The 12,553-nt window shown below is 42.2% G+C and overlaps 1 protein-coding gene across 4 annotated transcripts in view; it reads left to right on the forward strand.

Annotated features, from left to right (window-relative positions):
- Positions 1-12,553, forward strand: part of itgb4 (integrin, beta 4) — a 91,289-nt gene that overhangs the window by 62,099 nt on the left and 16,637 nt on the right. For all 4 annotated transcript variants that reach the window (XM_037535807.1, XM_037535809.1, XM_037535810.1 and 1 more), the window contains exons 17-30: positions 563-688; positions 965-1,071; positions 3,817-3,865; positions 4,734-4,928; positions 5,562-5,665; positions 5,759-5,817; positions 6,702-6,725; positions 6,842-6,990; positions 7,205-7,384; positions 8,258-8,406; positions 8,647-8,851; positions 9,612-9,929; positions 11,710-11,855; positions 12,094-12,274. In XM_037535807.1, the coding sequence (XP_037391704.1) occupies positions 563-688; positions 965-1,071; positions 3,817-3,865; positions 4,734-4,928; positions 5,562-5,665; positions 5,759-5,817; positions 6,702-6,725; positions 6,842-6,990; positions 7,205-7,384; positions 8,258-8,406; positions 8,647-8,851; positions 9,612-9,929; positions 11,710-11,855; positions 12,094-12,274 (1,992 nt within the window). The remainder of the gene's footprint in view (positions 1-562; positions 689-964; positions 1,072-3,816; positions 3,866-4,733; positions 4,929-5,561; positions 5,666-5,758; positions 5,818-6,701; positions 6,726-6,841; positions 6,991-7,204; positions 7,385-8,257; positions 8,407-8,646; positions 8,852-9,611; positions 9,930-11,709; positions 11,856-12,093; positions 12,275-12,553) is intronic.

The following is a 12,553-nucleotide window of genomic DNA, read 5'->3' on the forward strand; positions in this document are numbered from 1 at the left end:
TTTATGCATGTTTTTCTTTGGAGGGACTCCATGAATTACTCAGTAACTACTAAGAATTGCTAAGTTACTGTGTTTTACTATAAATTAACCAGTACTTTTTAGGAATTTTTCAGTATTTATTATGAATCATTCAGTACTATGAATTATTCAGTACCTACTGTGAATTATTCAGTAATATCTACTGTGAATTATTCAGTATTTATTAGGAATTATTCAGTACTATGAATTATTCAGTATCTACTGTGAATTATTCAGTACCTACTGTGAATTATTCAGTAGTATCTACTGTGAATTATTCAGTACCTACTGTGAATTATTCAGTAGTATCTACTGTGAATTATTCAGTACCTACTGTGAATTATTCAGTATTTATTAGGAATTATTCAGTACTATGAATTATTCAGTATCTACTGTGAATTATTCAGTACCTACTGTGAATTATTCAGTATTTATTAGGAATTATTCAGTACTATGAATTATTCAGTATCTACTGTGAATTATTGAGTACACACAAAGTAAAAGTATCAGGATAAATGGAAATGTTTTTATTTATTTTTTTTAGGAGATAAGGTGATAGAAACGTGTGAGTACCGTGATGAGGAGGATGACTGTACGTATTATTACACCGTGGACTTCCCACCGAACCCCACCGATAAAGAGCATGAGGTGCAGGTGCTGAAGAAGAAAGGTGAGGAACCTGCCATAAGCATCAGGCTTTACTGGGTTGACAAACGATGTCACATCCAGTGCTGCCAAAGCTCATGAGCTCTAAAGAATAATAATCACTAAAGTGAGAGAACTGAACATTTTCCTGTCTGTAAAAACACTAAAACGAGACGGATTATTCTGGAAAGCTGCAGCACAGCGGCGCTGCAGGACCTTTGGAGGAGAGGAGAAGGAAAACAGCGTGAATGTTCATGTATCCGGGTGTAAATGAGCTAACAGGGTTTATGCTGTGGTGCAGACTGTCCTCCTGGAGGCTTCCTCTGGCTGATTCCTCTCATCATGTTCCTGATGCTGCTCCTGGGTCTTCTGCTGCTCTGCTGCTGGAAATACTGCGCTTGCTGCAAGGTGCCCACTCACAACCGCACAAATACTGTAGGGTGAAGACGATTTGGGTGGTTTTAGCGCAGCAATGCAGCCGTACAAACACAGACCAGTGTAGAGTAGCGCAAACATTCAGATGATCTGTTCCACCGTAAATGGCACAGCAGCAACACCTGCATCATTTAAGGTGGGATGGATCAATCAAACAATCAATCAATCAATTAATCAATTCATCCACCTTTATTTAACCTCGGAGGACAGTGAGGGTGACCCTCATTTACAACGTTGCCGAGTTGATACAGGGAAAGGGATCAATGATGTGTTGAACATATCTAATAATAAAAGTAAACATTAATAATAAAAACACATATAAATGATAAAACAATGATTAAAGCTTAGCTACAATGTAAAAATGAACAAAATCAAAAGAAGATAAATACAAGAAAAGGAGGATAAACTGAAAATGTCTTATTAATCATTTTATAAAATAGTTTAAACAAGAATAAGTATGAATAATAATAATAATAATAATAATAAATAAACTAATTAAAAAATGGAACGAATAAGAGTCAGCATAGGAACTGAGGTCCCTTATGTTGAGGTTCTGTTCTTTTATCTGGTCCAAAATAAAGCAGTAAAGCTCCAGAGTGGGAGCAGAGATCAGGAGCTAAACCAGCACAGCAGAACCAAATTAAACCCAAAGAAAAAGGATTAGGAACTAAATTAGAGTTTGACTAAAATGGAACTGAATAAATAATAAAAATAGGTTATTTTACTCCAGTAGAAATACAAACATCAACATTTGACCAGAACCATGTCGGAGTTTCACTGGAAACAGAACTGAGTAAACTGAACTGGACTTTACCCTCTATAAACACACATAACACATACATTCACTCCCACAAAGAAGGTTCTTTAAGGGTTCTTTAGTAAAGACAGTGGCTCTATATACAACAATGAGCACCCAAAGAACACTTTGCATGGCTAAATAGTTCTCTGCATGGTAAAATTGTTCTTCAGACTGATGGAGAATGTGTTGGTGACGGTTCTCTATTGCACCAACAATGGTTCTGCTACTGTGTACAGGCTTGATATCATAACAATAGCAGAACCCTTTATGGTGCTATACAGAACCATTTTCAAAAAGGTTCTACATAAAAGCATCTACAACACACAGAGAACCATTTAATCATGCAAAGGGTTCTTTGAGTGTCCATGCTTCTATTCAGAACCATGTGAAGAACCACGGTTCTAGTGTATATCAGTACAGACATAATGCATACCTGCATATTATCACTGTCTGAACCTCGTATCTCCAACAAAGGTACATCTATGATGGAATTTAATGGAGAAATGATTTATTCCAAATGAATTTCGAAGTATTTTTGTCTGTTCATCATAAAGCAGGGCAGTAAAAGAGAACAGGCCTTTTCTAAAATCATGAAGATTAATTAAGTGACCCTTATTAGTCCCATAACTGACCACCACATTTAACCCATCCGTGCAGTGAAACACCACATACACACTAGTGAACAGTGAGCACACTTGCCCAGAGCGGTGGGCAGCTCTATCTACAGCACCTGGGGAGCAGTTGGGGGTTAGGTGTCTTGCTCAAGGACACCTCAGTCATGTGCTGTCGGCTCTGGGGATCGAACCAGCGACCTTCTGGTCACAAAGCCGGTTCCCTGACCTCCAGCCCACGACTGCCCCAGTACAAAACCTGAAAAACAAGATATGAGGTTTTGTCTTGATAGCGACGAGTTACATATCTGGACATTTGTGTCACATTTTAAAACGAAATATTTCACTGTGTTAAGACAAAAACGTCAAAACAAGTGGCTTTTATTTTACTACCTAAACTTTTTTTGCATTGCTAAGGATTATTGTTATTTAATGTAAAGTGAGGTCTTTGTAAGTTATAGATGTGTATATTATTATATATAAGGTATTTGTTATTATATACGATAGATATATAGTGTATACTATTACATGGATCATTCTCGCAATTGCGGTAACGCTGACAGCAATGTAGGTGTAAAGTCAGAGACGACAGCTCATCTGCTGCTGCACAGTTTGTGCTGGTCATCCTCTAGTCCTTCATCAGTGGTCACAGGACGCTGCCCACAGGACGCTGCCCACAGGACGCTGCCCACAGGACGCTGTCGGCTGGATATTTTTGGTGGTGGACTATTCTCAGTCCAGCAGTGACACTGAAGTGGTCAGTAAAAACTCCAGCAGCACTGCTGTGTCTGATCCACTCAGACCAGCACAACACACTAACACACCACCACCACATCAGTGTTACTGCAGTGCTGAGAATGATCCACCACCCAAACAGTACCTGCTCTGTGAGGGTCCATGGGGGTCCTGACCACTGAAGAACAGGGTAACAGAGTATCAGAGAAACAGATGGACTACAGTCTGTAACTGTAGAACTACAGAGTGCAGCTATACAGTAAGTGGAGCTGATAAAGTGGACAGTGTAGAAACAAGGAGTCATAATGTTATGCCTGATCGGTGTATATAGTATATAGGTGTGTATATACTATGGATTATATATCAGTTTAATAAGGTTATTATGACTCTAGAGGCCACTTGTGGCTGTTAAGTCCAGACTAAAAGGTTTTTCACTATTAAACCAACACTGATGTTACAATTAACTCCGCATATTTGGCTTAGTCCAAAATTTCGGAATGTAGCTCTTTATATAAGGTTATTTTAGTGTTATATATGTTGGATAGTAATGTTTTTGTGCTGTGTCTCCATCAGGCCTGCCTGGCTCAGCTCTTAGCTCTGTGCTGTCCGTGCTGCGCCAAAGGTAATCACTGTTTTGGTCACACCAGCTAAACGAAGGGCTTTACTAATGACCTGAAGACTTAAAGGGCTGATATCATAGGAAACTGAATCAGCGTACTGCAGTTTAGCTCCACCCATTCAGCTACAGCAGTTTAGCTACACCCATTCAGCTACAGCAGTTTAGCTCCACCCATTCAGCTACAGCAGTTTAGCCCCACCCATTCAGCTTGCAGCAGTTTAGCTACACCCATTCAGCTACAGCAGTTTAGCTCCACCCATTCAGCTACAGCAGTTTAGCTCCACCCATTCAGCTTGCAGCAGTTTAGCTCCACCCATTCAGCTACAGCAGTTTAGCCCCACCCATTCAGCTACAGCAGTTTAGCTACACCCATTCAGCTACAGCAGTTTAGCTCCACCCATTCAGCTACAGCAGTTTAGCCCCACCTATTCAGCTTGCAGCAGTTTAGCTACACCATTCAGCTACAGCAGTTTAGCTCCACCCATTCAGCTACAGCAGTTTAGCTCCACCCATTCAGCTACAGCAGTTTAGCTCCACCCATTCAGCTACAGCAGTTTAGCCCCACCCATTCAGCTACAGCAGTTTAGCTCCACCCATTCAGCTACAGCAGTTTAGCTCCACCCATTCAGCTACAGCAGTTTAGCCCCACCATTCAGCTGCAGCAGTTTAGCCCCACCATTCAGCTACAGCAGTTTAGCCCCACCCATTCAGCTACAGCAGTTTAGCCCCACCATTCAGCTACAGCAGTTTAGCCCCACCATTCAGCTACAGCAGTTTAGCTCCACCATTCAGCTACAGCAGTTTAGCCCCACCCATTCTTTCTGCACATTTTCTCTCTGGCGTCTTCCTGATGTTCTGGTTCCATCTGCAGGTCGCATGGTTGGCTTTAAGGAAGATCATTACATGCTGCGTCAGTCTTTGCTGACCTCAGATCATCTGGACACTCCTCTGGTGCGGACCGGCCCACCTAAGAGCACGGATGTGGTCCGCTGGAAAGTGAGGGACAACGTCCACCGTCCACCCAGCCACCCTCAGAATCAGATCCAGCCCAACCCCAAAGAAATCAGTGAGTGTGACAGCACAGGAGGATCCAGCTGCACACCATATAACGCTTCATAGTACTTATAGTATAGCAATTCATAGCATTCATACTACTTACTGAATAATTCACAGTAGACGCTGAATAAGTCATAGGAGATACTGAATAACTCATAGCAGATACTGAATAACTCATAGCAGATACTGAATAACTCATAGCAGATACTGAATAAGTCATAGCAGATACTGAATAAGTCATAGCAGATACTGAATAACTCATAGCAGATACTGAATAAGTCATAGCAGATACTGAATAAGTCATAGGAGATACTGAATAACTCATAGCAGATACTGAATAACTCATAGCAGATACTGAATAAGTCATAGCAGATACTGAATAAGTCATAGCAGATACTGAATAACTCATAGCAGATACTGAATAAGTCATAGCAGATACTGAATAAGTCATAGCAGATACTGAATAACTCATAGCAGATACTGAATAAGTCATAGCAGATACTGAATAAGTCATAGCAGATACTGAATAACTCATAGCAGATACTGAATAAGTCATAGCAGATACTGAATAACGTTTTTACCACTACATCAGTATTTATTAATGAAGTTTATGAATGTATCCGTTGTCTGTTTCTCTCTCTAGTCGACTTCCCGCTCTCTCTGCGGCTGAACAGGCAGTTTTCAGATGAGCTCTCACGCCCGGAGACTCGGGACGCTCAGGGTCTCAGGCAGGAGGTGGAGGACAATGTGAGTTGGCCTTTAAAGCGTGTTCTCAGTCTTTTGGGTGGGGGTCAGTTGTGCCATAGTGGCTTTTCCTCACCACTGTGTTTTTATCGACAGCTCAATGACGTGTTCAAGCGGATCCCTGGCGCCCACTTTGTGCAGAAGACCAGGTTCAGGTGAGGCTCATGTTCATCTCTGAAAAGGGAGAGTTCCATGTAGAAGAGTGCAGCGAGAATCTGAGTTTAACATATATCTATAAAAGTAAACTAGAAAGTTTGGGCACTTTTTGTTTTATTTTTCCTCAACATGTTAAATAGAATATTGTGCAAAAATGCAGAGAAATGAAATTATTATTATTTATTTATTTATTTATTTATTTACTGGTGGTGTTGTTTTTAAGTTTGTATATATGCTTACTTATACTTCAAAAATCACCAAAACATTTGTCCAGGGATGTAATAATTGTAAACACCTATATAATCACTACTGTTGGATCAAACCTTGTATCTCCCAAATGGCAAAAAATACTTTGTTAGCCCAATTTTACCCTGTTCTTCACTGATCAGGACCCCCATGGACCCTCACAGAGCAGGTACTATTTGGGTGGTGGATCATTCTCAGCACTGCAGTAACACTGACATGGTGGTGGTGTGTTAGTATGCGTTGCGCTGGTCTGAGTGGATCAGACACAGCAGTACTGCTGGAGTTTTTAAACACCTCAGTGTTACTGCAGTGCTGAGAATGACCCACCACCCAAACAGTACCTGCTCTGGGAGGGTCCATGGGGGTCCTGACCACTGACTACAGTCTGTAACTGTAGAACTACAGAGTGCAGCTCTACAGTAATTGGAGTTGATAAAGTGGACGATGAGCGTAGAAACAAGAAGGCGGTCAGAACGTTACGCCTGATGGATGTATACACACATACAGTATATATATATACACACACACACTTCTATTGCAAAAGAAGTGAACAAAGATGAGCTAAAAACAATCAACAAACCAACACATGACCAGCTGAGTCACTGCCGTCTGTTTGACTGTGTCTTTTCTGCTGCAGGACTCAGAGGAATGCAGGAAAGAGGTAACATCACTGATCAATTATCAATCATTACTCATCATTAATCAGCCTCTGATGCCGTGTCCTTCTGCTCTCTGACACTAGCAGCTGATCCTAACGTTCTGCTCCTCCTCCATCAGGCAGAACAACACGATAGTGGACACGGTTCTGTCGGCTCCGCGGTCCAGCTACAACGACATCGCAAGCTTGACCGACAAACAGGTGCAGGTGGGAAACTTCAGCAACCTGAGAGTGGTGCCCGGCTACTACACCGTCGCCACGGACAGAGGTGCGCATCACTTCCTCCGTCCTCCTTTTATTTACATATCCATTACTTCATTTATTAAATGATTTAACGAATGTTTATTATGTGGCCGTAATAAGAACAAACTCAAAGCTTAGCGACAGTAGCTTTACAGACGATGAGGAAATGTTCCCACTGATGGAACTCAAAATGAAAAAGAGAGGTTTTGAAAGGACAGCGCTCTGTTTCCGTGCCTCAGAGGCGACGGGGGCTGTGGAGCTGCAGGAGGGCGTGGAGTCTGTGGACGTTCGAGTTCCGCTGTTCATCAAAGATGAGGATGATCCTAAAAAGCAGCTGCTGGTGGAGGCCATCGACGTTCCGGTCGGAATTGCCAAAATCGGAAAACGCTTCGTCAACATCACTGTCATCAAAGAAAATGGTGAGAATCAATCAGAGTCAGAATCAGAGTCAGGAGTAGAATCAGTGTCAGAATCAGAGTCAGAATTAGTGTCAGACATAACAGAGTCAGACAGTGAGTCAGAGTCAGAGTTAGAGTCAGAAGTAGAATCAGAGTCAGAATTAGTGTCAGACATAACAGAGTCAGACAGTGAGTCAGAGTCAGAGTTAGAGTCAGAAGTAGAATCAGAGTCAGAATTAGTGTCAGACATAACAGAGTCAGACAGTGAGTCAGAGTCAGAGTTATAGTCAGAAGTAGAATCAGAGTCAGAATTAGTGTCAGACATAACAGAGTCAGACAGTGAGTCAGAATCATTATAAATAAATAAATACGAGATGCAGCTACAAAATATATAGTATATATACATTCAGTATCCCTGCATGCAAAACGAATACAGAGTACTTACAGGGTGTTTAGTATAGATCAGGTGCTGGAAATGTAGGGTTAGGGTTATACATGGATTATACTAAAGGACTAAAGGGTTATACATGGATTATACTAAAGGACTAAAGGGTTATACATGGATTATACTAAAGGACTAAAAAGTGGCTTTTATCACCAAAATTCTTATTATATAAAGTCTTTCGGTCACAGGGTCCGCTGACTTCATGAATAAAAATATAAAAATGCCAGAAAAGCGCTGATAGATCCTCATCCAATCAGAAGTCGTGTGGAATTTTTCTTCATCATAGTAAATTTGGTGGATGTGAAAGGGTTTGACTGACTGATGATGTTTCATGGAATTTGTTCTTAATTGTTTACAATGTAAATGTGTGTGTGTGTGTGTGTGTGTGTGTGTGTGTGTGTGTGTGTGTGTGTGTGTGTGTGTGTGTGTGTGTGTGTGTGTGTGTGCAGCTAAGAGCATCTTCACCTTCCTCCAGCCCTCGTACACCTTCTCTCGCCAAGACGGCGTGGCTAACATCCCTATTAACCGTGAAATTGTTGAGGACGGTCGCACACAGGTCACCTACAGCTCCCGTGACCTCACCGCCAAGGACAGGAAGGTAAAGTCAAAGGTCAAGGATCATTATGCATGGGTCAACTGATATCCAGTTGGATACACCCGTTTCCATGGTTACGCTACACATTTCCATTGTTATGCTACATCCGTTTCCATGGTTACACTGCACACATTGTTATGCTAAACCTGTTTCCACAGTTTTGCTACACATTTACATTGTAATGTTACACCCGTTTCCATGGTTACAGTGTCACTGTCCCTCCCACCGCGTCTCTCTCTGCAGGACTACGTGTCAGTGGACGGAGACCTGACCTACGCGCCTGGGGAGACACAGAAGATGGTTCAGGTGAAGCTGCTGCAGCCCAGTGAGACGGACACCCTGCTGGATAAACAGCCCAAACAGTTTGTGCTGGACCTGAGCAACCCCCGGCAGGGGGCCAAACTGGGCCGGTACCCCCGGACCACCATCAACATCACTGACAAACCTGGTAAACAGCACTTTTCACTTTATCAGCTACACAGTAAACAGTACAGCACAGATTACAGTATAAACAAGTTTACCTTTGTACTTTTCTCGCATCTGGAATGCTTAGAAATCTGACAGACAGACAGACAGACAAACAGACAGACAGACAGACAGACAGAGATAGACAGAGATAGACAGGCAGAGACAGATAGATAGAGATAGATAGACAGACAGACAGACAGTCAGATAGACAGATAGATAGACAGTCAGACAGATAGTCAGATAGACAGATGGATAGACAGTCAGACAGACAGATAGATTTGGAAAATTTGGGACAATTTTGAAAATTTCCTTGAAATTTTCTGCACTTTAAATCTGTTTCCTTTAAAAATGTCAAAAACTGAAAATGTAAAAATGTTAAGGGGATTATTTCTTTCTGCAAAACAAAACTGTAAACACAATAAACACTTTTCATACATTTAAATCATAATAACAAATCTCCTCCTCTGCTTCCAGACACTGGAGTAAAATATTAAAATCTGCACTTTCCACTTTACAAGTCAGAAATCATGTCTATGAAACTGCAGCATGATTCTCTACAGCTAAAGCATCTTTAACTACTGCAGTCTTACTTTGTTTTGAGAGCCTCAAATTATCATCAAACTATCTGGCAGAAGGTTCATTCAGTAGATGTTTAGATACGCATCTACAGCAGAGTTGCTGATAAAAGCATGCAGTAGCTCTTATTTAATAATGTTATATTGTCTCGTATCCTGTGACAGATCCCAGCGTGATGATGTTTAAGAACAGCACACAGACCTTCAGCGTGTCCGATCCGGTCTACAACATTCCTGTGATCCGAACCCCGGGCCAGGAGAGCCCGTCCACCGTGAACTGGCGCATCCGCAACTCCTCTCGTCTTAACCAGAACGGCCAGCTCAAATTTGCCCCTGGAGAGACGGAGAAGAACATCGCCATCAACCCGCATTCACTCCAAAGTCCAGTAAAGCCTGAGACCTTCGAGCTGGAGCTGTTTGACCCCAGCCCCAACAGCTCCGTCAAGGACAGGAAGACCACACAGGTCCACATTGTCGACAGAGGTCAGTCACTCACTACAGTTACCATGTTCGATGACAACTGGGTGTTGATGTACATAAGACCCTGTTTACACTCAGTCGTTTCATGGGTTCTGAGTATCATGATTAGATCCAGATGGAGATGATCCACATTAAATGCATGTTTAAACACACCCTTTCAAAACAGATCCAACCCTGATCAGTCAAACCTCTGTAAGAGGAGGACTGAGACACATTTCAGCCAGATATTATTCAACTGTACAGTTATGTACAAAGGTTTGGTCAAATTACATGTTTTGTCAATTTTCTAAGTTCCGTAGGCCACAACGGGTCAACTTCTGTCATCACCCACAGTGGTGAAATGCACCAGCTGGTGATATTTTTGGAAAGCGTAGACACCAAATGTCTGGTTGTTGAATTCCAGATTAAATCAGTATCATGCAACACAAAACAAAGCGCACAGAGCTCCTCCTGCCTTTCTCCACCTTAAATAACCAGTCTACACTGATGAGGCGCTCCTCTAATACAGGGTTTCTCAACCAGTGGGCCATGAAGCACCTTCTAGTGGTCAGCGGGCCTGAACTCAGGGGCAGGCAGTAGTTCTCAGTGGGCCAGTAGAGTAAACGTGTAAACATCGCAGTCGCAGGCTAATTAGATGTCATCGGTTTGAGACGATGCAGCTGCGGGAGCCGTGCAGACAGCTAGTCAGAGATGGAGATGTTCCTCAGGGTGTTTCTCCTGCCTCATCCGGTGTGGACCTGTCAAGCGTTTTTCTTTAGTCTGCTGTTTTGATGTGTCTGAACTCCAACCATATTCGAGTCTGCATCAGACGCCGGTTTGGCAAAACCAGTGGGTCTCGGTTTGCTTCCAGCAGAACCCTTTGGAGTTCACGGCTGGTGTGAACACATCTTATGATCAAACGAGGGAATCATCAATAGAGCCTACATTCCTCTTCTATCAGCACATCAGCGCTGTACCATCAGCGTGATCTGCCTGTTTTAGCGTCTGACTCTTTACAGACTCTCACTGCGCTTATATCATCCTGCAGCTCGAGCTGCTGATAAAAATGAGAAGTGAAGATCTGCATTTGATTTTTGGACAAGTATCAGCAACCAGAGTTACACTCAAACTGCTAAACAACTGACTATTCATATAAGGATCATTATTATTGTTGTTGATGGTGATGACGTTGATCCAAAAGCCATCAGATGAGGAGCTAAAACCCTGAAAACTAAAGAGACTCCAGACCAAACGGCGACTCCTGTGGGAGCCACATTAGTGTTTGAGGTGAAAACGCAATGGACTGCAGCTCCAAATCACAGTCCACATCTGCAGCTACCCATTTTTCTTTTTCTTCCTGTTTGTCATCTCTGCAAAACGAATGTTTAACATAGCTACACATTTCAGCTTCTGTCACTGAAGTTTTCAGTGTGAGCAATTAAGAAAATGAAGCTATTTTTTTTTTAAAAAGTTGATTTTTTTTTTTTTGTGAGCCGCTATGCCTTACAATTAGAAACAGGTGGGCCTTGGGGTGGAAAAGGTTGAGAACCCCTGCTCTGATAATCACCCTTTTACACTGGTAACACTGTCACCATGCTAATGTTAGCAACATTAGTCATCGACCACTATGAAGAACAACTTTATGAAGAACACCTAAACTCAGCTTCAGGATGAGCAACAGGCTTGATAATAATTATTAATTGTCCAGTTATTATAGTAACATGTAAATGTGAGGAAAGAAATCAGTCTATCCTTCAGATGTTCAGCTAATTGTCTGATTTTCTGTTCTGATTTGCTAAAACAGGAGATACAATGCAGTTTGTAGGAGCCCCATTAATGTCATCACCCAGCGGCCGCCTTCAACCCCCCACCAACATTGAGGCTTCGCCCGTGGGCCCCAAAAACATCCGCCTCAACTGGAAACCCCAGACGGGCGCCAGAGGCTACAAGGTGAGACGCATTAAAGCACAAACTATACATATGGTGCTGACTAGTGCTCAGCAGATACATGTACAAATACGTCATGTTGTGCTATTTTTGGTTGGTAGTTTGTCAGTTTGTGACTTTTCTGAGAAAAGACAACACGTGAGTTTCTTGTAACTAGCTATGTTTGCATGTAAACTCAATGACAGCTAAGCCTTTTTTCCAAGAAAGATCTTTGTTTCTGAATGTGCTGCTCCGCGTTCAGGTAAAGTACTGGATCTATGGAGACCCAGAAGCTGATGCTCAGGTGGTAGATGTGAAGAACCCTCAGGCAGAGCTGACCAACCTCTACCCATACTGCGACTACGAGATGCGCGTATGTGCCTACAACGCGCAGGGAGACGGGGGCTACAGCGACATAGTGCAATGCCAGACTCTGGAGGATGGTGAGTTATTCAGTCATTTAAAGAACTGACCTCTGAAGTTATTATTCTGTAATCAGCGTCACGTGCAAAAAGAACCTGTATTTCTGTATGGGAAAAATTATTTTAGAGAAAACAACCTGCACGTTGAAATGATGTTGAATGAAAGTAAGTCTATGGTTAAACGTCAACACTAAAGGTTTCTGCATGGAACACGTATTTCTGCAAGTTGTAATGTATGTGAATTATTGTCCTCATAAAAAAAAAGTGCAAAAAAAAAAATGTCTTGGCTACTTTTGAACT

This window comes from Pygocentrus nattereri, chromosome 28 (genome assembly GCF_015220715.1).
Source record: "Pygocentrus nattereri isolate fPygNat1 chromosome 28, fPygNat1.pri, whole genome shotgun sequence".
Taxonomy (NCBI): domain Eukaryota; kingdom Metazoa; phylum Chordata; class Actinopteri; order Characiformes; family Serrasalmidae; genus Pygocentrus; species Pygocentrus nattereri.